This window comes from Ipomoea nil, unplaced genomic scaffold, assembly GCF_001879475.1.
Source record: "Ipomoea nil cultivar Tokyo-kokei standard unplaced genomic scaffold, Asagao_1.1 scaffold3069, whole genome shotgun sequence".
Taxonomy (NCBI): Eukaryota; Viridiplantae; Streptophyta; class Magnoliopsida; order Solanales; family Convolvulaceae; genus Ipomoea; species Ipomoea nil.
Window position 1 is genome coordinate 6924143 of NW_017619497.1, and position 26805 is coordinate 6950947.

Sequence of the window (26805 nt, forward strand, 5' to 3'; positions counted from 1 at the left end):
TGATTATTGCATAAAAGTAGAGTTCACTCTGGTACACACTCGAATAAAGGCAACCAATTTCTACTATCACTACAAAAGAAAAACAACTGTTTAGCTAACAATTCTTTGCAATCATCCATGGACTTCACAGTTGTTCATAACTCATTTTTCTTTTTCTCATAAAAATACAAACCGTAATCACAATTTGCATCAAATATTCCGCTTAATACCATGAATTTCAATACCTGTCACAATAACCGTCATAATCGTTTATATAGAATTCTACTTCATAATTGTTAAGGGTATTGAATGACTTTCCGATGAAACTCCGCCATCTCCGCTCACATATGTACTCCGTATGAAAAGGGTAAGAAAACATATTACATTAATGAAAGCTTAGGTTGTTTTTCTCTTTGTATACTTTGCTGGCTAAGATCGGGACTTACTCAGTGCACATTCTTGAATAGTGACTCCGGCTCAATGCACACTCTAAAATAGTGACTACGGATTTCCTTTATCACTAGAAAAATTGAAGGTGTACATGTAATTGATTGACTATGAATAAAATCTACATAATTTAACCTAAATAATATTTTTTTTTGTTTAAAAATTTAAAAATTAACATTTTTAAAATGTTAATATTATATATATATATATATATATAAATTTATGAAAAGCTTACAGGCCACCCGCAAACTAGCCTGCCAGCCCGCAAGACTTGCATTTTCGTGGGTCAAAAATTATAAGCCCTAACCTGCTCCACTGCGAGGCGATTTAGGACTGTCCCACGGGCGTCGGTCCACCTTTACACTCCTACCTAATTGGCCATTTATACATTAACCTTGGTGCTCTATAAATAGTTATATACAGTTTTGAGACCTCCTGTCCTCACCCCATTCTGCAGCTAGCATTAAACATAAATAATGGCAATCAAGTTTGATCCCAAATGCATTCTTGCCATCTTTCTGTTCCTCTTGTGGACATGCAGTATCCACGCCACTTCCCGCACCCTAGAAGAGCCATTATCCTTGCTCCAGCGTCATGAGCAGTGGATGGCTCACCATGCACGTTCTTACAAAAACGACGTTGAAAAGGCACAGCGATTCGAGATTTTCAAACAAAACTTACAGTTTATTGAATCGTTCAACAACGAAGGCACTCGATCTTACAAATTGGGCCTCAATAGATTTGCTGATTTGACTCATGAGGAGTTCCGAACCACGTTGCTTAACGTAGACAGCCTACTCTATCACCTTAATCTGTTCCCGGCAGGAAATGGGAATGGAAATTCGAATGATGTTCCAGATAGTTTGGACTGGAGAGAAAAGGGCGCAGTTACTCAAGTCAAAGATCAAGCCAACTGTTGTGAGTATTTTAGAATATTTAATTATTACATGCATAAATATATATATATTGCTTGTACTTTTGCTGGCATGACAGTTCTTGATTTGAGTTGAACAATGGAAAATTTAGACTGGTTTACTTTCTTGATTTGAGCTGGTCAACTATAAACAACTTAGGCTGATTTGAACAAGCTAACCATGAACAAATTAGTTTGGTTTATCTTCTTAGTTTAAGTCAGTCAACAACTGTGAACAAGTTTACCTTCTTGTGATGTACTCTTTGTCAATTAAGATCACAAAGTGGAATACCTAGTGCTGTCACAACCTTTGATCACAAAATTCAGTAGCATGCTTGACTCAGTTCTTAACTTTTGAGTCCACTAATCTCCTCTTGGAATTGGACTTAGCCCAACTTACACCCACATCGCATATGGGACTAGACTCCGCTTTTACCTCACCATTGATTCGAACCCGTGAACTAGGCTCTGATACCAGCGCTGCAGTATGCTTACTTTCAAGTAGATCACCTATAATTACAGAGTTTTTTGACTATCTAGTTTTCATATCAAAATAATGGTTGGTTGGTTTCCTTGGTCATAAAATTCTTATATTTAATTGTGGCATTTCGTGATTGCAAACATGTTGTATCAGCTGCGTGTTGGGCATTTGCGGTGGTGGCAGCGGTGGAGGGAATAAATGAAATCAAGACCGGAAAATTAGTGTCCTTGTCGGAACAACAGCTTCTGGACTGCGACCAGCTGAATCGTTTCGGCTGCGACGGCGGAGTGATTACAGAGGCATTCCAATCGGTAGAAGATATGGGCGGGCTATCGTCGGAATCCAACTATCCCTACGAGGCTTCTGAAGGCACGTGCAATAGCCAAGGCTCCCCGGCGGCGACCATTACTGGGTTCGAACAAGTTGAGAAGAGCGAATCCGCGCTCCTTCAGGCCGTGAGCAGCCAGCCTGTCTCCGCCGGCATCACCATCGGCGGGAAAGAGTTCCAGTTGTACTCGAGCGGCGTCTTCGACGGCGATTGCGGCAGCGGATCCTACCACGCAGTCACCGTCGTGGGCTACGGTGCAACAAATGACGGTCAAAAATATTGGGTGGTAAAGAATTCATGGGGCACGGGGTGGGGCGAAAAAGGGTACATGAAAATGGCCAGGGATACCGACGAGGAGGGAGGGCTGTGTGGCATTGCCAATGATGCTGCGTACCCCACTGCTTAATTAACCCTAAATTGCGCTGAATTTAAATTAATTATCTACTAATAAGTTTTACACAAACTTACATTGATACTTTTATATTTGTAGTGTTTTTTGAACTTATTAAACCACAAAGAATTTATGTCTTTATAGAAATTTGAATTTGTGACTCTCCATTTAAGAGAGCAATCAAGTCACACAGGTACCATTGGATTATAAATTATTAAATTACTGAGTATTTACAAATCGATTCAAATGATTTACAATTTAATCTTTCAAAAAATTAATTTGGCTAATGGGTACTTGACAAGACGATAGATGTGGGCTTTAAAACCCAGCCTGTGTCCCTATGGGCCATATTTCTATAATTTATTCAGACTGCTAAGCAGCCAATTTATTTCAACCAATCCGGACAGCGATTCGACCCACAGCCTATTATTAGAATTGTGATTATCAATGATTTTCAAAATAATACTCTGTAATAAAAAAACAAAAAGATTTTGTACGTCTTGCCGATAATATATAATTGTGAACTTAATTATAATTGATTAATAATCAAGATATAATTACAACACATCTCAAGTAATCATTACAATAAGAGCTGTATTACACTCCTTTTAAATTTATCTTTTAATATTTAACTTGGTGTAGTAAATACGGCAATTATTACAAATGCGTATGAAATGCAGGATTGGGTCGGGTTTAGGTCCTTTTAATTATAGTCTGCTTGTTGTTTTAAGATTTATGCTTGGTTAACAGCATGAGGCCAAAGGTTCCCGAACTACGTAAACTATAAAGAAATTGTCAAAAGTCCCCATCTTTAGCGTCTCGCGGGGATTTATAGGCGAAGGGAGGGGACACATGGCGTCAGTCGGCATGTGCGACAAGTATCTCTCATGAACCCTATGGCCTCGAGGCCCTATGCATATGGGAGAGCGTTCATGTGCAAGAATAATCTGTCTAGTCAATAGTTATTGGACTCGGTTTAAGTGTTAGTGTCTGTGCTCGAGATATCGCCCAAGTAATCAGTTCGGGACCGAGCACATGAAAATGGAGGCAAAGTCCCTGTTAAGCCGTAAGAACATTCGACCACTAGGTCAGGTTCGTCATGCACAGTATTAGGTCAGGCTAGATCGGGAAGTAATCCGCGCCTTGTAGGGTATATTCCCTATCACACCTCATGTTGGTTCGGGGGGATGGGGGGGGGGGGGGGGGGGGGAGGATGGGTTGAATAGACTTTTTCAAAAATTTTAACTTAAAACAATTTTTTTTTTTTTTAAATAGAGTTTATCACTAAGTGCAAGTGATAGGCAGCTGCAGTTTTTCGTTTTAAAAAGCTTAAAGCGTGTTTCGTGTGTAAAGTAATATATGATTCGATCAACTGGAAAAGTAAAGTGCAGAATGTAAACGTTTTAAGAATGATCTAAGTTCTAAGTATTAATTAAATCGTTAAGAAACAAACTCAGTTAAGCGGTCAACGTTTCTTAAATGAGCACTTACTGAACTAGAGGAGTGCGAAGAACTCAATTGACAAATGCGAAACTCTTGGCTAGTTGTGGAGTTCGGCAACTACCTACTCCACTTATCTCCTTTAACGTTCAAGAAGGTTTTCGCTAGTATTCTTTGTCACAAAATATAAGTGAAATCGATCACAGTGTATTCACATTCCACAAAGCACTATAATTGCGGCAGTGTTCCTTCGATTCGAATGGCCCCTATGATATTCAACACTTCTACTCCAAGAGTTAGCCACAGAGTCACCTTGAGCAGTAGATCTTCAACCACAACTTCAAAAAGCGATTGTTCTGTTTGTCTTCACAAACGTGATAGACTGTGAATCTGGATAGTTCACTTTAAGCTGAAAAGTTGCTCTAAGTATTTGTTAATATTGTATTAAGAGATTAAGACTTTAGATACCCAATTATTTTATAGTTTGTATTCAGCTAGGTATCTTTTGTTTAGCCCAAAAACTTACCACCTCATAATATGATACTATTTGTTTTTTTTTTTCATTTAATTATTAAGTTAATTTTATTTTAAACTTGTTACGTAGTCTATCAATTTATAAATGATCAATAAACAAACAAAAATAATAAATATAAAAATATTTTATTTCACATTAAGAAATAAATTCAAAGACCACTAATTAATTAAAAAAATCCATATAAATGAGGACAAAAATTCAACTACTCCACCTATATTTAACTTATTGTATATTTCCAAATGGAGAGCCTCCAACTCTAGCTTAATTTATTATTCTTTTGACTTGAGTAATATATATATTATAAATGCTCTTATATTTTACACTTGAATACTTGATTAATATGATCTGTTAAATAAAAAGATTAATCATATTTTTTATTCATTTTATTTTTTTTTTTAAATAAAATATGTGGCAAGAATTTTATTTTATGTTACAAGGTTATCATTTTCTTATTGTTTAGAGAAAGATCAGACATGATTGATTGGGGATAATTACAAATCAAAATGCAGACGCTGATGAAAATAGTCGTCCTAGAAATTATGGGATAAGAATTTTAGATATATCCAATGGAAAAGTATTTGTGCACAACTTGGACAAGTTGTGGATAATAATGATTGATAATGATTAACCATATTCAACACAAATCATGTAACACGTACTTCCCAATAAATTAAAATAAGAGTTTTATTAAAACATAAAATCTAGCTATATACGTGTTTCATAAAAAGTGGATATTAAATAGTACGGCGTATGTTGTTTAGCCACCACCACTCATCACATACAATCATACATTGGATGTTATCAATTACCTTGCTTGATGTCTAAAAGATATGTTGCTAAGTAAGAGGAGGTCCAACGACTGGAGTATAAATTTTGTGAGATTTTAAGTTTGATTTTTATCAAATTTTTCTCATCTAACTCGTAGAACATAATTTTTTTATTTTTTTATTTTTATTTTTTATGGCCGCTTAATCTCCTATGTGGTTTGTAGGATAATACATAAATAAGATTTACCGTGATGTAGTCTTGTTTACTTACCTTTCTTTTTTTTTTTTGAAAGGACTTATCTTTTTTTATTCATCATTTTTTTTATTAATGGAAAAATCTGCAGCTACGACCTGAATGGTTGAATATGTGCAATGGGTGAAGTCCGCTTTGTAATCTGGGTGAAGGATCACAAATAGTTAAACCAACCAAGGTTGCCTCTAACCTTCTCAAACTAAGAAGGCAAGCCCGCTTTGTAACTAAGGTGAATGATTATAATGAGGTAAATCAAGTTAGGTTGCCATTGACTTTCTCAAATCAAGAAGATTAATAGATAGTTCTTAGTCAAACTAAAAATGCCAATAAACACTTCTCAAAGACAGACAAACTTAAAATTTAATGATTATCAAATTAATTATCAGACCAATTTGGTTGAGATTGCTCTCAAATTTGATTGCATCTACACATGGTAAAGGATGGAGTTTGGTGGAAGTAAGGACATCTTAGATATTTTTGAATTGAATGTAAACAATTCAATGCAAAAAAGTTGAGCGATTACGTTTATTTAGTCAATTTAAAAGTTGAAAATTAAATATGAAATATTATTATAGTTTAGGGAAAAGAATTGTATCAAGTGAATGATGGATGAATATAATCCATCGTGTACACCAGAAGTCATCAATACACACAACAATTATTAATCTCAATTCTAACATTACATTGCAATACAAGTAATAATGTATCGAGATCAAATAATTATGATTATGTCTAAAACACAAATGTATACTGGTAATAGGATGTAAATTTTAGATTTTCAAGCCTCTGTTCAATTATTTCTTAGCACTTGCCAGTTTTGATCTCGTAACAAGCTCTATATATCAATTGATAAATGTAGAAACAAAATGTTATACTTGACTATTTATGACATATAACAACGTAACACTTCTAAGCAAATATATATATATATATATATATATATATATATATATATATATATATATATATATATATATGGAAGGGTTAAGGTGCATGCGGGAGTGGTTTCCCGTGAGGTTGTGCGGTTGGACGTACTTTAAACATTAAAATGGCGCACCTTAAGCACACAAACAAAGCACCTTAAGCACAGAACAAAGTACATTAAGCACAAAACCCACACACCTAAGATTTTAAAATGGCTCACATTAAGCACAAACTCACGCACATTAAGCACAAAACTCACGCACCTTAAGCACAAACTCACACACATTAAACACAAAACACACGCACTTTAAGCACAAATCTCACGCACCTTAAGCACAAAACTCACGCACTTTAAGTTTTAACAAGTACTCACATTAAGCACAAAATTCACGCACTTAAGCACAAATCTCACGCACCTTAAATTTGACTTAGATGAAAAAATTGTCAAATTACCACCGCGTTTTTTTAAAAAATTTTGGTAATCCTGAACCTGATTTAAGCAAGATCAATGGCTCATATTTAACCTACAACCGCACCTGGGGCTGACAACAGCACCAAAACCTAATTATATATATATATATATATATATATATATATATATATATAAACTCTTTAATTTTCAATTTTGGCGTCCATACATGGCGTGTAGTGAAAGATGGCCACATGCATAGTGGCAAGCTGCATTATGATGGGTGCTTATGTCTAATATACCACGTTCCATTTGTCTAATGGTCGTTTTCTTTGTTTCGTTCACATCATTATATTGCTGATATTATTACTTATAACATGATTTCCCATCAATTCTTTTCTGGCTTAAAAGGGACAACTTAACAAGCAACTTACAAATTAGGTCACCATCACAAGTTGCAAAATTTCAACATGCTTCCTACTTCTAAACGTCCATTCCAGTGGGCCAATGCCACCCACTCAGACCAACTAGCTAATGTTTTGACCCACCCTTAACAACTTGTCTCTATACCCCACTCCACTGTACTGCCCTTCTCCTTCTCCTCACATCAGATTGTACTATATGTCTATATGGAATTCATTTTTCTACCCATCAATATTTTATTCATAATATATCAAATATACATTTTTGTGGTATATATCTAATTATACAAAAATTCTAACCTACCGATCCGCAGGGTAACTCTCTAAACCTAGCATCTTTCCAACTTTCCAAGTGAATAGTTAAACGCTCTCTAAAGTTTTAAGGCTTTGCACTGGATACAAAAGGTACCGTGTTAATAGACATTACAACCTTTTCCTCTAAGATACTATTAACACCAACACTTGTAATAGATGATATATATCAGAAAAAAATAATAGTATATGTATAATTATACTCGATATTATCAGTAGAAAATCTCAAAAATAATTATTGATGGTATGGAATATTTTTCTTCAATACGATCACACAATAATTGATTACAAATCCCAAATAATAGCATATAATAATTTATGAGAAAGTCTATGGTGTTGACTTATACCAATGTCCTTGCACCAAGTACAACTTAAAAAAAAACTTTAAGAGTTGTACCGAAATATCTCGTTGCACCTCGTATATATAAAGTCTATAACATTTTTAATTTACTTTTGATTGTTGAAATTTTCAATAAATTATTCATAAATGATAAAATTAATATATTTCATACAAAAGTATTAATTTTTTTTTTAATAAAAATCAACTATCATTGACAAATCAAAATATATACTATGTGTTACGAAATCCTTGCTTGGCACTCTCCATGCAATACACTTGTGGCCAATGAAACCAAAACATCTCTTACGTCTGATTTTTAGGTTTCTTAAAGAGGCTTCATTTTTGGATAATGAAAGGTTGAAGAATATGCCTTTTTTCTTGCTACCTTATCTTAGTTATTCATCATAACGACCTCTATTTATTAGCAAAGAATCTAATCAAATAAAGTTAAAGTAGTGATTCCCATATGCCATTTCAAACACTTTATAACCCTAAAGAGTTGATACCTCTACCACAAACTCTTATATTATTATTGATATGTGAGGCTCAACTTGAATCAATTTGAAACATTAATTAGTTTATTAACTTATATATTGAAGTGATAATTTAGTTACTTAAAAATAAACGTAATGAACTACTCATAATTTAGTGCAAAGATTATTTTAAGAAATTATATTTCCTCACTTATTATTGTCATCATCGTCATAACACTTTTTAAGTTGTAGATATGCATAAGTAATTTTTTGTATAAAAACAATCATAAAAGATATAAGAAGTACATAATTACACAAGATACTATAAATACAAGTTTCAACACACTCAATATAATCTAAATAGCATACATAATTATATATGATATAATAAAACACAAATAGTATTAATTTACACTGCAGAAATTCCGCATTACATTATTATATATCCTCTTCAGTCTTCACTTTATCAAATGCATGCCACAGCAAGGGGAGCTTTCAACGGTGTGGTGGGGGGGGGGGGGGGGGGGGGGTAGTGTCTTAGATGTTTCCAGCCTTCCAATAGCTACCAGTATAATGATGACTCTCAATATTGGCATAATATAAAGTCTTTTATCTTTTTTTTTTTTTTTTTAATGAGAGAAATCTGTAATCGCATTGATAAACTGTCTTTTAATAATAACTCACAAATCATGAAAGATAAATTATAATAAAAAATTATGTGTGACGAGTTCAACTAATAAAATGTTGTCAAGATTTAAACTTATAACATTTAAGTACAAGAATCATGTTAAAATATATAAAGTCTTCTATGTAATTAACGTTTTGAAAAGTTTGCCTTAGTGAATTGGCGTGATTAAAAAGTTGACAGTTGTAAAAAGGACCAACTTTTTTTCTTTTCGCAATCACTTTTTTATAAAGACCCTGAAATGGCTGTATGTATCAACCATTACGGCTTGGATAGATGAACTAGTTATTCCCCTCATAATTAAACACAACTTTAGCACACCATTTTCTAACTAGGAATAATAATGTTTCTAGTAAATTAAATACAAAAACAAAAATTATGCAGAAATTGAAGAATAAAAAATGAAATATGTGGGAAATCATTTTGTATTATTAAAGAGGTCATTAGTTTCTCCTGCTCTATAATTTAAGTGGCAATCCAGCCTGTTAAAATATGCATGATGGTCCTATCTAATTAAATGACATACACATATATTTATTGTTTTGTACTTCATCATCAATTATAGAAATATAAATATATATATTTTGCCTGCATGGACAGACAACTCAGTTGATCAGAGAGATAAATTTTGAGAATAATGACTCCTTAGTTGGTCACAAATGTGAAGTTTGAAAACAATAACTCCTCATCGTCTAGCCTTTGTGGCCCTTGATTTTTTTTTTTAAAGATCAAATCTTTGATCAAAATTGATTTAGTTAGAATACAGTGGGCTAATGCAATAGTTATATGCAGTAATATTCCAAGATTCATCGAATACATCCAAGCTTTACACCTCATGTCAGACGCCAAAAAGGGGCATTCTTACTAGCATTTCCCATGTGAAACATATACCACTTCCCCACTTACTTTAACCAATCAAAGTAAAAGATCAAGGCAGAAAGGCAAACCTGGCCAAGAAGAAAAGGAACAACAGGCAAAAAATATAATTATAAAAGGAAAAAAATAAATAAAAGAAGAAGAAAAGAGAAAAAGAAGAAAGAGCTTTCTTATTGGGTTGGGATTGTGTGTGTATATATATATATATATATGAAGGATAAAATTCCAAGGCAAGTGCTGTCCTCTTTATAATCTTGAATAATCTGGGCAAAATCCAAAGATGGGTGTTGGGCAGAAAGTCATGTGGAGTGGAGTTGTAATCATTGCTGTTCTTCTGTTAGTGCAGGGCCATGGTGGGAGAGCTGCCCAGAATAATGTCAGCCATCTTTTGAGTTGGGGAGGCAAAGAGATAGTCTCTTCTGGTGGCTGCAACCTCTTCCGTGGCAGATGGGTGGTTGATTCCTCGTATCCTCTCTATCAACCTTCCAACTGCCCTTTCATTGACCCAGAATTCGACTGCATCAAATATGGCCGCCCGGATAAACAGTACCTCAAGTATGCTTGGAAGCCTGACTCCTGTGACTTGCCCAGGTACTTCAACAATCCTCTCATCTCCCTCCCCTGTTTCTTTTCTTTTTTCTTTTCAGAGTGACGAGAGAAACCTACAACAGTTACTACCTTGAGGGGCGTGTGTTGGGCAGAGACGGGTGAAGGACTAAGTCCAGCACCTTACCTCTAAAAAATGTGGCTGTATAAGAAAATAAAGTTGAGCATTTGTTGCGAATTATAGCTTTTGGCGTAGTGATAAGCGTTTTATCCTAACAAGTGGTATAAAAATTAGGCTACGGGTAGACTTGTATGTAAGATTATTAGGCGGAGACCGGAGAAGTCCAGCACTTTATCTTAATAGTGTGCATTGGTAAATGGTGACTCTAGCCGGTAAAAGACCTCAATAAAGCCTATGTTACATATATATAATTGACAGACTCAAATTAAGGTCACTAGGTAGCTTCCACTAGAAGCAACAGTCTAATCAATTTGGCTGGAATTACTCCTGTTTTTTCTTTTCTTTTCATACTCCATAGTACAGAGCTCTTTCAATGGTATTATTGCTCAAGTATGAGTTCAAACTCTTGATCTCATGTTTAAAGACTTAAATTTTTTAGAGAAATTTACTTTTTTAGACAAAAGTAAAAATGTATTATTATTGTTTAGTTTTGAAATTCTTGGTTTAGTTTTGATTTGGAGTGGGAAAGTATACAGGTTTGATGGTGGGGAGCTGTTGAAGAGATGGAGGGGGAAGAAGGTTATGTTTGTGGGTGACTCACTGAGTCTGAACATGTGGAACTCGCTGGCTTGCATGATTCATGCGTCGGTGCCAACCTCCAAGATAACCTATTCAAGACAGGAAACGCTCTCATATGTTACCTTTAAGGTCAGCCCCCTATTCTGTCTTTTTTATTTATTACTTTTCCCCTTTAGCTACTTACCCAGTCAGGCATGTCTACTGTTATTTTATTATTCTGTTTCTATGTAAATGTCTTGCTCCTTTGTCTTCTTCTCCCACCTTGTGTGGTCATTACTTTTCCCTTCTCCTGCGTGCACTTCATGAGTAAATGATGATGGTACACGGTTCGATTCGAACTGAATCGTGAACTGTTAAATCAAACTAGAATCATATAATTGTACAAAAGTTTTGGTTTCTATTTGCAAATTATAGGAATTGAAACCGTTGGTTCCAGTTCTAAACTACAATTTGTATCTGTTCATAACTACTTTCTCAATCTACTGAAATACAAAATGTCAATTTCGCCTCCATTGAAACTTAAACCCACAACCTCAGCTCTTATATGAGAGAGTAACTGGGTGTCACTAGACCACTAGGTCCTTGGCAGATAGTTTTGGACTTGAGAAGTTATGTAGGGACATTTTGATGGGTAGGCAGGGATCATGCGTGCCAAGCCAGTTGTGGCAAAAGCTCTAGTAACTGAATTATATAACTACCATTTCCTAAAAGCATCTAACACAAGTGGCTGTCAACCCAACAGCATTTATGAGACATTTAAGGGTACGGTGACTAATTTAATATTCAAGAACATGATGAGGTGAAGTTTCGAATATTGCTTCAATAATTTGGGGCCACAATCATAAAGTTTGAACAATATTCGTTCTTGTGGGGGTTTGATGCCCTCTTTAATTTCATCTTTTCATCTTGCAGGAGTATGGAGTAACTTTATATCTTTATCACACCACATACTTGGTAGATATAGTAAAGGAAAAGATGGGAAGGGTACTGAAATTGGATTCCATACAACAAGGTAAGGCAGCACTACCGACCTTATAGTTAGGGAAACTATTTCTTTGTTTGATCATACCGAATGACTTTTCATTCATTTTCTTTCTTTTTCTGATGTACTTTTCTCAAATTTGATGAACTAATGAATTTCGTTTTACTTGGAAAAAAAAATTAGGTAAAGCATGGTTAGGAATGGATGTGTTGATCTTCAACTCTTGGCATTGGTGGACCCACAAAGGAAGATCTCAACCGTATGCTTCTTTCCTTGCCTTTCTAGTTCAAATTTTTAACTTCGTAAATACTTATATACACCTTAATATATCGTGTTCTCACTCAATACACCCTTAAAAGGGGTTCTCAGCTCTTACTTATTACACGTGGTCTTTCTAATATGATACTATTAGCTCTATAAAAATTATTATGCATTTATTTTTAATCAAGAAATTAGCAAATTATTTTATCACCAACTCCATAATATATCCATTATTTATTTCCTTTTACCTTGGTAGATGGGACTATGTACAAGATGGTCCTAAGGTAAGCAAGGATATAGACCGGCTACTAGCGTACTACAAAGGCTTAACAACTTGGGCAAGATGGGTGGACCACAACGTTGACCCTTCAAAGACTAAAGTCTTCTTCCAAGGAATATCCCCCACTCATTACATGTAAGCATATGAAGAACAAACACAAAATTTAATTAATTTTCAAAGTTTCTGGTTTCTATGAATTTAACATGCATAAATACTTAAACAGGGGAAATGAATGGAAATCATCGTTTCGCAAGAACTGCAACGGCGAGCAACTACCGCTGGAAGGTGCCAAGTATCCGGCAGGGCCACCGGAAGCGGCGGTGGTGGTGAACAAAGTCCTAAGTAGGATTGCGAAACCGGTTACTCTGTTGGATATAACGTTTCTGTCTCAGCTGAGAAAAGACGCCCACCCATCTATGTACGGCGGCGGCCGCGACAGCTCTGACGTGGATTGCAGCCACTGGTGCCTTCCTGGCCTCCCAGATACCTGGAACCACCTGCTTTATGCTTCTGTCACTATGTGAGGATAATGAAGACCAATTAACCTCGTATCATCTTAATTGTGATTTACGTTGTTTCACTCTAATAGTGTCATTAACTGTACATTTCTGGAGGTTCTGAAGGTCACCGCCGCCGGCTCCAAGCGGCGCAAATACCGGGCTTCGCCACATCCCTGTTGGCCGTCATCGTGGTCTAAGTAGTTGGAATCTACTTCTGTGTGCAGCATTCATGTCGTAAGAACCAACTGTATCTTCAAATAATTGTTTTAATTTTCTTGTCTCATCTGTTTGTACAATCAGTGAATTAGGTATACACAATTGTTTTTGTTAAGTTTAATAATCAATCTCATATGTATATATGAGAGACAACAATGTCTTGAAACTGTTCAGAATTGTTTTATATAGTAAGAAAGTAGCTAGGGAGTAGTTGAGTTTACATAGTCTGGAATGAGTGAATGTAATGTGTTTTTGTTTGGGACCAGCATTGACAAGTGACAACTACCCTCTGCTTGTACATTAAACCTAATTTAACTGATGCCAGCTTGATCTGCAAATATGCAATAATGGTGAGCTGCTGGTACAAACAATTTGAGAATACAAGGTTGCAAAGATATGGCCATGAATTGCCTACATTGTTGTAGTTAAAAGTAAGGTCCAAATAAACATATAGTTCTGTCACAGTTGTTATACCAATAGTTATGTTGTGCAACCGGTGCACACGGTTGCAAAACGATGTCGTTTTGACTAAAAACGCGCGTCCCATTTTTTTTTTTAAAAAAAAATTCAGTTTCGATTCCCCTCAAGAGCATTATTGTGGATATATAGTTATGAATTTATGGATATATAGTTATGAATTTATGAATATTTAATTCATTCATTGTGGATGTTTAGTTCATTCATTGTGGATATTTAGTTAATTCATTATGGATATTTAGTTCATCCATTCTGGATTTTGTGTTATTCATTCACTGTGGATATATAGTTATGAATTTGTGGATATATAATTCAAATTATGCAAAAAAAAAATGCTATTGCCGGGAATCGAACCTGATTTTTTTTTTTTTTTTTTAAGTGGAACGAGCGTGTTTAGTCAAAACAATGTCGTTTTTGCAACCATGTGCACCATACATGGTGCACACGGTTGCACAACATAATTTGCGATTGTTATACCATGGATCAGGATCCATCTTGCATTGTGGACTTTGGTCCAAAAATTGTATCTCCATTTAACATATGGTCTATAAATTGAACGCTCATAATTTGTTAAGTACTTAACTGCAGACACATAATATGTCAACTACAAGCACATACTATGTTAACTAGATATTATGTAGTAGTATCTGCAACTAACTTATTATATGTCTATAGTTAACATAGTATGTGCATTCAATTTGCCGTTGTGCAATCATTATATCGTGAGCCATGGTCCATCTTATAACCTGGAAATCACTAATATAATATTCATTTTTAGTATATTAAATATTAATTTTCTTTTTTTTTTTTTGGAACAAAAAGAGGGACAAAGCCCGGAAGATAAAGAAAAGAAAACTCAAGTCGTCCCGCGTCTGAACCTGGCCCCGACTCTGTCGTCCCAAAGCAGGTCCTCCACGTAGCGCGGTTGATTCTCAAGGATTTGCGTCCCTAGTCCATGGGCTAGCGCGGCCGTCGCAAGCTTATCCGCCACCCTGTTACGTTCCCGCAAAACATGCGCAAACTCCACTTCTAGTAGATCACGTGCCTCCCGGGCACAGAGCTGCTCAATGTTGGTGCCTTTCCCAGTGAAAAGGCATGCCTTGACCCGGTTGATCGTTCGTAGGGAGTCACTTTCTACCACAAGACGTGTGGCTCCAAGGTTTGCCACCACCTTCAGCCCCACCAAGATAGCCCAAGCTTCGGTCTCATCCACCAAGCAAGATCGTATATTATGCGTAAAACCTTGTATCCAGCTTCCTAGTTGGTCACAGATTACTCCCCCACATCCTGCCAGATGCCTCGTCGGTTTGTAGCAACCGTCCACATTGAGTTTCCACCAGCCCCGTAGTGGCTTTGACCACATGCGCAAATATTCATTTTCTTTTTGTGTATGAAGATTCATTATTTGGTATATTATATAAAAATAAATTTTTAATATATTAAAAATGAACATTTATTCATAATCCACAATATAATTTGCCAATTCACTCATTATTGTGTACAAGTCCAAAACAAAATAGTATAACATTTATTTGGGCCTTTTCACTCAGCTTCCCCGGAGCATAGGCCCAATTTCTCAAAGCATTGTTTCAAGCAGTAAAGGCCCAAATGTTTTATTTATTTATATTTTGACTTGGTTTAAAAATTCAATGCAATCCCCCAACTGAATGAGGAAGAGTAATAGATGAAATTAATTACAATCTTTAGTATGCGGATAGAAGAATCAAATTAGAGAAACCTTTACAACCGGTGGGCACAAACTAAATGAGGGCAAAGTTAAATTGAAGTTGATTGATATATAGAGCTTGTAATCTAAGGAAATTAAATGCCTTATATGCTAAAGGATTAAATTTTACATAAACTAGAGATTTTAATTCAATCAAAACAGTCGAATCCGATGAGGAAATTAGGTCCTCGTCACAATGGAATAGGGACAGAAATTTTTTCGAGAAATAGGGACAAAAAATCCCCGGAATATAATGGGAAGGAGACACACAATTTATTGGACATAACACACAGAAAGATGAAATCAGCACAGGGTTTGAAACAGTTATGGCGGCAGTGGAATATAATCCTCTTCAATATCCATCAATTCCCAAGATCCATCATCCTTCTGAACCATTCCCCTATTCTTCTCAATCCACCAATTCCCAGGAACACAATATTCCTGCTTCAAATAATCTTGTGACTTGTTAACCAGCGAGATATCGCGATCCACTACCAGCTCAAACCCATCAAGAACTCCAACCCCTTTCGTTCCAGCAATCCCATGCAAGTATCCTTCTAAATTATGCCAATTCCAAACACCCGACACTGGTTTAACGTAACCAGATTTAGTTACATTGATCCTCAGTTCAACCCCAACATCTCTGTAGCCGCCGAACGGAGTCGCAGGAGGAACATCTGCGATAATGTCTGGTTCATTGCGGACACGCAAGAGGTGGAGGTTCGGAGTGGCGGCGTTGTAAGCGTTCTTGAAGTTGCGGTCGCCGGTTTTTGGGCTTGCGTATATAAAACCGGTAACCGGAAATGCTTTTCCGTCGCTTGTTGTGTTGATTCCGTTGGTGACTATGTCGATTGCGTTTAAGGTTGCAAGTGCTGCTCCTAGGCTGTGTCCGCAAACCGTTATGCTCACTTCCTCGTCCTTGTATAGCTCCACCAATCTTTTCATTTCACTCAAAATCTAATGCATGTAGAAATTTGAAGTATAAAATTAGGACCTCTAACTATACCTTTTCTTTATTAGAACGAAAAAATGTCAAATAGGTCATTAAATTCACTGCTTATGTGCAATTGAGTCACTTAACTTTAAAAAGTGTGCAATTTAATCATCCAACAAACTAAATATGTACAATTTGGACATTTTTTCAAATAGAATTTGATCATATTCCTTACATGCTATATACTAAGAGTCTTCATTTTCTCTACCATGCATACGAGTTGGGATGAAAGATTTAAATGTTTTCCACTCAAATATTAAAATAAACCTGAAAAATGTCTCAAATACACATATTTTGCTTGTTTGATGGTTCTACTGCACACTTTTTTGTTCAGTAACTCATTTACACAAAAACAATGAATTTAAGGACTTATTTGACACTTTTTTTTTATTAAAACAAAGAAGTAATAAAATGTTGGTCCAACAATGGATGCATCGATTAAATAGTGGGAAAAAAATGTTATAATTAATCACATAGGATAGAAGAAAACATACTTGATCTCTTGCGCTAGTAGCATTAAAAGCGGAGTTGGGATTCTCAGAAGTGTAAATGAAGTAAAACCCTCTATGAACTTGAGGAATATTATTAGCACCATTACCAAAGATCTTCGTCGCAGGTACCAACGAGAATTCGAAATCATTAACCCACTCCGACGGTCGGACTGTGCCTCTCCAACAAACAATTATATCTCTCCTTCCGAGCGCCGCCTTACCCTCGTCGGTGGCCACCGCCACGTACCCCATCCAATTGGATTCCCTGCCCCACGCATCATTCGGAGTGGACTTTACGATGAAAACGTCAGGGAGGGCGTACGAGGATGTGGCATAGAAGTACTTAGTAACCTCGTACTTGTAGGGGTTGCCCTTTTGTAGTCCCACCTTGGCAAACAGATTGGCCTCCGAGAAGCGGCAGTTGCCGGCGAACTTGGAGGCCGGCTCGGCGTTGAAGGCGTCGCGGGTTGCTTGGGTCATCTCCCCGTAGTGAATTAAGTACTTACGGAGATCAATGTGTAGAGGGTTTAATAGGCCCTCCCAGTTTGTGCTGCCGCTTAGCACCTCCCACTTATCCGCTATACTTCCCATCTTTCTTCTTCTTGGATCTTCAATCATATTTTCTCTGTATATTTTTTGACATGCAAAACTAGATTATATAGCCAATCACTACTGGAAATTTTGAAATTTCCGATCACTGAAAGTTATCTTAAATCAAGTTTGAAAGCCTTGTTCCGACCACTTTTGGTATCCAGAAAAACCCTTATTGCTATTTCCGACCACTTTTTGCTTTCAACTTGATTTCACTTTCAGATAGTCGGAAATTCAATAATTTCCAGTAGTGAATGAAGACATACATTTCTAGGGTTCTCTCATCATCATCTCCATGTTTGTGATCCATGCATGCATGTAAATGGCTAAATACAATATATATCACCTTTATATACCGTGTCGTGTTTAATAAACCATCTGTTTTATCTGTTATTTTTGTAAGTCCATAACGGTATGGTAGTAACGATCAAGCATTTCGAGCTTCTCTCTCTTCTTTTTGGGATACAATTTAGTAGTCTAAGCAATTGTAGACCAAACATTCAATTGTGTACGCTTCAACTTCTGAACTTAGGTATTTTCTGCTTTTATTGGGGTATCATCAACTCCTCGATCTGTTATGGTGTCTTTCAATTTTAAGCCAAAAGGAAAACAAATTAAATAGCAAATGTTTGTGCATGTTCGAGGAGTGTGCTGGGTTTTCACATAGTGATTATTAAGTGCTTGATTCTGAAATAAGATTGAAGATCATACTTGTAACTCTGTGATTACCAAGTTAACTGACCAATTTGATTGAGGTTGCTCTTTGTTGGATTGTCTTTTATTGGCCTCATTAGTGGAGCAAGGCCAAACCTGGATGACATCAAGTGTTCTTATAGGTTACGATGACTCATTCTGTTTTTGGTTAGATGACCCATACATTAGTTTCCACCAAATGACGTAGGCAAACCTTGGTGTGCCTATTAGGTCTAACCTAATAAAATATGAACAATACTATGTTAGATGACCCATATATTAGTTTCCTTTTATTTGTTTCTCTTATGTTGTTTATGTTTGATCTTGTGTTCTTGTGTGTTGTATGCTTATATTTAGTGAGGAGTTCATTTAAGGGGATTTTGACTTTTGAGTTCGTGTTGATGCCAACTCCAGCCAAGGTTGACCCAAGGTCGGCCTTGGATTACCCTTTAATTGGGTACCTTTCTCGACAAATTATACTATGGATCAAGATCTCCTTTGCATTGTGAATTTTAATCTAAAATAACTTTTAAATTATATCATTTCAATTTATTTATAGACACATAATCATGAACTGAAAATGTATAATATTTAACTGCAATACGTATGTTTTGAACTAGGACCCACGATGTAAGGTGAATCTTGATCCATGTTATAACAATTGTATTTGGCAAATTATTTTGTGGACCCGAGTCCACCTTGCAAGGTAGATCCGGATTCAAAATACACAATTACATACTGAATGTTCACAAGTTATATATTGAATGCTCACAATTTTGTAAAAGGTAAATTATGAATATTTAGTATGTAAATTGAGTAGGTAAAATGTGAATATTCAGTATACAAATTGTGTATTTTGAATTTGAATCCACCTTGCAAAGTGGATCCTCATCCATGGTATAAGAATTGACATTATTTACCGTTGAAAGGTTTTATGTGGAATTGTGGGCTGTCCTGAAATTCATCTACATTATTTAATCCAGCAGTTGGGCCCAATTTCTTCCTTGATATCCATAATTCAGTGGCCAGATAGGCTTCTTATTTAATTTAACCGATGTTTATATATACTGCCCCAATACTTATGTCATATTTCTGATTTTATTTAAAAAAAAATTAAGAAAAGCATCAATTTTATTAACCCAAAATAATATGTAAAGAGCATAGGAGAGTAGACCTCAATCTAAAAGAAGCCTACCCAAAATCTACGAAGGCCTTGGTGAAGGATGCAATGGGGCAAATTATGCTGTGCATCCGTATGCACCATGCATGGTGCATACGGATACAAAAACGACGTCGTTTTATTAAAAACGTGCATCTCCCCTTAAAAAAAAATCAAGTTCGATTCCCAGCAACAACATATGAACTAAAATTTCAGAATCTAATCTATGAACTAAAAATTTCAGAATGAATGAACTAAAATTCCAGAATCTATGAACTAAAATTTCAGAATCGATGAACTACAATTCCAGAATCGATGAACTATAATTCCAGAATCAATGAACAACATAATGCTGTTGCTGGGAATCGAACCTGATTTTTTTTTTTTTAAAGGAGAGACGCGCATTTTTAATAAAACAACGTCGTTTTTGCATCCGTATGCACAGCATAACTATTCATGCAATGGGGTGCCAACACTTAGATACAAAAAGAACCACTGGGCGTCTGGGCCCAATATACACAAACCTAAGTAACATGCAAAAGGACAATACTTAGCATGCTACCAACATCGCACGCAAATTATGCTGTGCAACCGAATACACCTTGCAAGGTGCATACGGTTGCAAAACGGCGCCGTTTTGGTTAAAAAAACGCGCGTCCCACTTAAAGAAGAAATCAGGTTCGATTCCCGGCAATAGCATTTTTATATATCCAGAAATTCATAACTATATAACCACAATTTCATAACTATATATCCACAATTTCATAACGTAACTATATATCCACAGTGAATGAATGAAGTAAAAATCCACAATGAATGAATGAATGAAGTAAAAATTCACAATGAATGAATGAATGAAGTAAAAATCCACAATGAATGAACTAAATATCCACAATATATGATTGAACTAAATATCCACAATGAATGAACTAAATATCCATAAATTCATAACTATATAACCACAATTTCATAACTATATATCCACAATTTCATAACTATATATCCACAGTGAATGAATGAAGTAAAAATCCACAATGAATGAATGAATGAATGAATGAAGTAAAAATTCACAATGAATGAATGAATGAAGTAAAAATCCACAATGAATGAACTAAATATCCACAATATATGATTGAACTAAATATCCACAATGAATGAACTAAATATCCATAAATTCATAACTATATAACCACAATTTCATAACTATATATCCACAATTTCATAACTATATATCCACAGTGAATGAATGAAGTAAAAATCCACAATGAATGAATGAATGAATGAATGAAGTAAAAATTCACAATGAATGAATGAATGAAGTAAAAATCCACAATGAATGAACTAAATATCCACAATATATGATTGAACTAAATATCCACAATGAATGAACTAAATATCCATAAATTCATAACTATATAACCACAATTTCATAACTATATATCCACAATTTCATAACTATATATTCACAGTGAATGAATGAAGTAAAAATCCACAATGAATGAATGAATGAATGAAGTAAAAATTCACAATGAATGAATGAATGAAGTAAAAATCCAGAATGAATGAACTAAATATCCACAATATATGATTGAACTAAATATCCATAATGAATGAACTAAATATCCATAAATTCATAACTATATAACCACAATTCACTACTGGAAATTCTGAAATTTCCGACCACCTGAAAGTGATCTTAAATCAAGTTGAAAGTCTTGTTCCGACCACTTTTGGTATCCGGAAAAACCTTTGTTGCTATTTCCGACCACTTTTTGCACTTTTTGGTATCAACTTAATTTAAGATCATTTTCAGGTGGTCGGAAATTTCAGAATTTCCAGTAGTGATTTCATAACTATATATCCACAATTTCATAACTATATATCCACAATAATACTATTGCTGAGAGTCGAACCTGATTTTTTTTTTAAAGTGGAACGCGCGTTTTTAATCAAAATGACGTCGTTTTGAACCGTATGCACCATGCGCATGGTACATTCGGTTGCACAGCATAACTATTGAACATCGCAACCATAGGCTAGCCACAAATGCAACAATGCCTCCAACAGTGCTTGCCAAACAGTCCCAAAGATGCCTTAAGTCTACCAAAAATTTGGCTGCATAACGGCGGTTATTGCAGTATCAACCCAAAGGCGAAGCAAGCTGTAACCCACATGTGGTACCTTGCATTTTTTCTAATTTTGATTTATGAGAAAATTTATAACCGCTATCTCAAGGTATATTCTAGGTGAATTTCGTCTTATAATCTTAGCATGACAAAGGACCATAAGAAGGTAAACCAGTCTAAATTGCTTATACTTGATCGGCTCAAATCAAGAAAATCAATAGATAACTCTAATAGAAAGTTGAACTTGAAACCTTGTGGTTAACAAGCTAATTGTGTTATCAACTCGGTTGTAGTTGTTCCAAATTTGACTCATTAGAATGTGCCATGTTATCAAGAACAATAAATTGAGGGAAAAATAAGAGCAAGTGCAATATAAATGTATACTATTTTATTTCATATAGTACTTTATAATTTATATATATGCCCACCTTCTGTTTTTTTTTTGAAAACATATGCCCACCTTCTTATTTATACGGAGTAATTAAAAGGCACATATATATGAATCTCAACATGATCTTATTGTTTTGAAGAAAATCACAAACACACAGACACCAAAGCAATTTTGGGTATAAAATAGTTATGGTGGCAGTGGAACATAACCCTCTTCATTATCCAGCAATTTCCAAGACCCATCATCCTGTTGAACCATTCCCTTATTCTTCTCAATCCACCAATTCCCAGGAATGCAATACTCCTCCTTCAAATAGTCCAGCAGCTTATTAACCAGCGAGATATCGCGATCCACTACCAGCTCAAACCCATCCAGAAGTCCGGCGCCTTTTGTTCCGGCGATTCCATGCAAGTAAGGCTCTAGAAGATGCCAACTCGCTAGATCCCCCGGCGGCTTCACGTAACCCGATTTAGTTACGTCGATCGTCAGCTCCACTCCGACATCCGTGTAGCCGATTAGCGGAGTGGCCGGCGGAACTTGCGGGACGATGTCGGGGACGTTGCGGATGCGCATGAGGTGGAGGTTCGGCGTGGCATCGTAAGCGTTCTTGAAGTTGTGGTCGCCGGTTCTGGGGCTGGCGTACACGAAACCGGTGACCGGAAAAGATTTTCCGGCGCTTGTTGTGTTGGTTCCGTTTTTGGCTATGTCGATTGCGTTTAAGGTTGCTAGTGCTGCTCCTAGGCTATGTCCGCAAACGGTTATGCTAACTTCCTCGTTCTTGTATAGCTCTACCAGCCTTTTCACTTCGCCCAAAACCTAATTTATAAAATAAAAATAAAATGTTATAGAAAAAAGAAACTTAATTGATAGGGTTTAGCAAGTAGCTAGATAGAGCTATGATAGTTTTTCCACGGAATTAAATAATTAATATCACTCTCCATCATGATGATGATACATATACATTCTTGCCAATTAATTAATTAGGTTAATACTACACGAACGATATTGATTGGGTTGATAACTTGATATACATCATTAGATCCATTAAATATTCTCAATTCAATTGATTTAGGATTGTGATTATTATATTATGTGTTGCCTTCTGCTATTGAGAGTGCATTTGAAGATTAAATAAAGCTAAGTTGACTCCTGAAACTAATTAAGATTTTAAGAGTAATCACAATAATAGTAATTTTTGCTCAGTTTTTTATAAAAATAAAAAATAAAAAAAAATTAAGAGTTAATTTTTATCTAATGAGAAAGGAAATTTTTTACTAGATTTTTCTTCTCCAAATATGATTTTTGGATGGAGTTCACTATTAGGGGAAAGGTGAAAACTACAATTTGGGCGCCTTTGGGCGCGTAATACCGTTAATTTTTTTGTATATATTTTTTTTTTGTCAAAATTTATTATTTTCTTTTTTCCTCATTTTTTCTCTACTTCTCACTTGCATCTCTTTCCTACCTGGCCCGCAAAAAACTCACAAAAATATACAATTATTGAGGTTGCTCTAAGTAATCCGGATGGGATATTGGAATATTATATCTTGAAGTTGAGTCTATCAAATTTTTAATTAAAATATTTTAATTTTAATGATTAATTAAAATTAAGATGAAATGCATGTATCAACACATCAAATTAAAGATCAGGCATATTATGCGTTGACTGAATTTATACCATAAAAATGATAGTTGTCATAGACAAAAATAGACAGACTTTAAATTTCACGTATAGCATAAAAAAGACAACAAAACTCATTTATTAAATGCATTTTAGTAGTGAAACACACCACTTTCAGAGCATATATAATACTAGAAAAAAGTTGATGTATATGTACTGTTTCCACTGAAAGCAGAATTTCACTCTGAAAAGCTTATTAGTGAGTGGATATTATTATGTTGTCTCCGTCCTCCCATTTTATTTTATTATTTGTTTAACCATGCTTAATTGAAATTATTTTTAATTCAATTTATCATAATATTAAATTTAATATTAATATATAAAATTTATATATTTAAAAACTACACTAAAAATACTATTAAATACCAAAATTAAAATTTTAAAAGTAAAAAAAAGTAGTAGGGAAATGAATAGTGAATAAGACAGGTAGAACTGACTATGGGAGTATTTAGTATAATTCTATGAGAAGTTTTGACCTAATTATTCTGAACAGTTGGATCATAACACACAATGGATATATGTGGTTGTAATGAAGTACAGAATATATACCTGATCTCTTGCACTCTTGATATTAAATGCAGAATCTGGATTCTCAGAGGAGTAAAGATTGTAAAAGCCTCTATGAACCTGAGGACTAGCACCGGCGCCAAAGATCTCCGGCGCGGGCACTAACAAGAACTCAAGATCACTCACCCATTCCAGCGTTCGAATCGTCCCTCTCCAGCAAACAATTATATCTCTCCGTCCGAGCGCCGTCTTTCCCTCGTCAGTGGCCACCGCCACGTACCCCATCCAGTTGGACTCCCTGCTCCACGCATCAAGCGGAATGGGCTTGATGATGAAGGCGTCAGGGAGGGTGTACGAGGATGTGGCGTAGAAGTACTTAGTAACCTCGTACTTGTACGGGTTTCCCTTGTCTAGTCCCACCTTGGCGAACAGATTGGCCTCCGAGTAGCGGCTGCTGCCGGCGTACTTGGAGGCTAGCTCGGCGTTAAAGGTTTCGTAGGTTGCTTCGGTCATCTGTCCGTAGTGAATTAGGTAGTTTCGGAGATCGAGGTCGAGAGGGTCTGTTAGGCCCTTCCAGTTTGTGCTGCCGCTTAGCACCTCCCACCTCTCCGCTATACTACTACTACTCATCTTTCTTCGTTCGATCTGTGTTTTCTTGCAGGGATATATGTTATGGTGTTTTTGTTTGTGGTTTTAGCCATGGAAACACCAGTTTATATAGCCAATGACGTGTATTTCTTTAATGGCTCGCATGAAAAACGATGCCAATATATTCGTTTCCATTTTATTTTGTTTTTACGACAACCAGGCCAGGCCAATAGTTGTCATGGATAGATCTTGATCATTGTTTGCTAGGGTTAGCGTCCATGCATTTGTATATTGCATCTCTTTGATTTACAATAAATTAAAGTCCGACCCACAATCACACCCAAAAAGTTAATAGACTGTTATTATGAATAATTAAACTTAGAACATTCTAATTTTCAGATCAACTGCTTAACCATCAAGTGAAGTTACTCCTTGTATATTCCATCTCTAGAAAAGGTGAAATTATCTAAGAGAAATTAAAGGAACACAAAAAAAGATCAGTGAAAGATGAATCTTATGAATTTACTTGATATAAATTTTTGTTCACTAAGCAGTGAAGGAGTTCCGGTAATATTCACTATTCAGTGATGAGAGTTTTGCTTGATCGATTGTACATGTGTTTTCATGCATTTATTCAATTGAAAGATGTGTTTTTTTCTTAATCTAACTAAAAGTTTTTGATAGATTACACACATTAAGTGGACCATAGTTTGATATCAAATTGAAAAGGTAATTAATTAATGAGCTATACATTTTTTTTTTTGCTGTAGTTCAGGGGTTCCACCGTCGGACATAGTAACTAATCTCCTCGCCGAACCCTTTGAACTTTGGTTATGGATGGATGAGTCCATTCCACTCAACTACACCCAGATTTGAGCTATACATTTATGTTTATATATTAAACAATCAACAAGTGTGTATATCATCTATTTAGTAGCCATGTTTGGTAAGACAACTGATCATTCAATTTTGGTTGATTTAACACTATTAGTTGTTTTTTTAAAAAAAATACTTTTATCTGTTTAACTTGGTCAAATAAACCAATTATAGTGTTTGGCAAATCAGCATTTTGAAACAGCGTTTTGTTCTAAAACGCTGAAATTTAAAACTCTGTTAGAATCAGTGTTTTAGAATAGCATGTTGGGAAAAAAAAAAATTCCTCAAAACACTCTTCAACGGGTGTCTCAACTGCAGACCCGTGGCTAGTTGCATTATTATTGTTGTTGCATTATTGTTGTTATTGTTGTTGTTGGTTGTTGTATCTTATTTTTATTTCATTTATAATAGTTGAAGTACCTTGGTGGGTTGTGACCTATGTTGGATGCTAGAGGTTCTGGGTTCAAATTTGAGCTATTACATTCTTTTACTCATTTTTACTTACTTTTATAATAGTTTTAAATATTATTATTATTATTATTATTATTATTATTATTATTATTATTATTATTATTATAAAAATCAATAATAGCTCATTATAAGTTAAAATAAAACAATATACTTATACTCTTAAAAGTCATTTTACATGCAATCAGCTATCAGTTAACAACAAATTTTACTAAACACCTTTATAACCAATTAATACTATCAACCGGTTGTCAAACCAGCTAACCCAATAAGCTAACAGCTACTAGTTAACTCTATCAGCTAACGACTATTTGCCAAGCACCTCCGATATATTCTTTTGCACTATAATCTTTTGTTGGAATAGGTATTGATGTTAAATGTGTTGGGATGATAAACCTAGCCCAGTGGTCTCATAGTAAATAAATAAAATTTGGGTCAAACAATTCACAATATATGGTTAGCTTTTAAGGTCTTGACCTAATCCAAGTTTACAAGACAAATTAAATGCAAAAAAACA

At 35.3% G+C, this 26805-nt stretch overlaps 4 protein-coding genes across 5 annotated transcripts; 2 read left to right on the forward strand and 2 right to left on the reverse strand.

Annotated features, from left to right (window-relative positions):
• Positions 1 to 872: 872 nt before the first annotated feature.
• On the forward strand, positions 873 to 2631 carry LOC109164630 (ervatamin-B-like). The gene is made up of 2 exons (XM_019313149.1): positions 873 to 1344; positions 1974 to 2631. The coding sequence occupies exons 1-2, from the start codon at positions 903 to 905 to the stop codon at positions 2552 to 2554; spliced, it is 1023 nt and encodes a 340-aa protein (XP_019168694.1). The 5' UTR covers positions 873 to 902; the 3' UTR covers positions 2555 to 2631.
• Positions 2632 to 10194: 7563 nt separating this feature from the next.
• Positions 10195 to 13785, forward strand: LOC109165758 (protein trichome birefringence-like 38). 2 transcript variants are annotated; one of them, XM_019314676.1, is made up of 7 exons: positions 10195 to 10566; positions 11239 to 11410; positions 12194 to 12293; positions 12447 to 12522; positions 12781 to 12939; positions 13028 to 13324; positions 13428 to 13785. In XM_019314676.1, exons 1-7 carry the CDS (start codon positions 10256 to 10258, stop codon positions 13540 to 13542), a joined length of 1230 nt encoding a protein of 409 aa, XP_019170221.1. In that variant the 5' UTR covers positions 10195 to 10255; the 3' UTR covers positions 13543 to 13785. The 2 variants fall into 2 exon arrangements, with proteins under 2 accessions (XP_019170221.1, XP_019170222.1); XM_019314677.1 differs by having other exon boundaries at positions 13419 to 13740.
• A 2164-nt stretch (positions 13786 to 15949) lies between these two features.
• On the reverse strand, positions 15950 to 17799 carry LOC109165759 (phospholipase A1-II 1-like). Its single transcript, XM_019314678.1, has 2 exons — positions 17212 to 17799; positions 15950 to 16680 (listed from the first exon to the last, which is right to left on the reverse strand). Exons 1-2 carry the CDS (start codon positions 17797 to 17799, stop codon positions 16048 to 16050), a joined length of 1221 nt encoding a protein of 406 aa, XP_019170223.1. The 3' UTR covers positions 15950 to 16047.
• Positions 17800 to 22276: 4477 nt separating this feature from the next.
• Positions 22277 to 25146, reverse strand: LOC109165760 (phospholipase A1-IIgamma-like). The gene is made up of 2 exons (XM_019314679.1): positions 24399 to 25146; positions 22277 to 22984 (listed from the first exon to the last, which is right to left on the reverse strand). Exons 1-2 carry the CDS (start codon positions 24984 to 24986, stop codon positions 22355 to 22357), a joined length of 1218 nt encoding a protein of 405 aa, XP_019170224.1. The 5' UTR covers positions 24987 to 25146; the 3' UTR covers positions 22277 to 22354.
• Positions 25147 to 26805: the final 1659 nt, after the last annotated feature.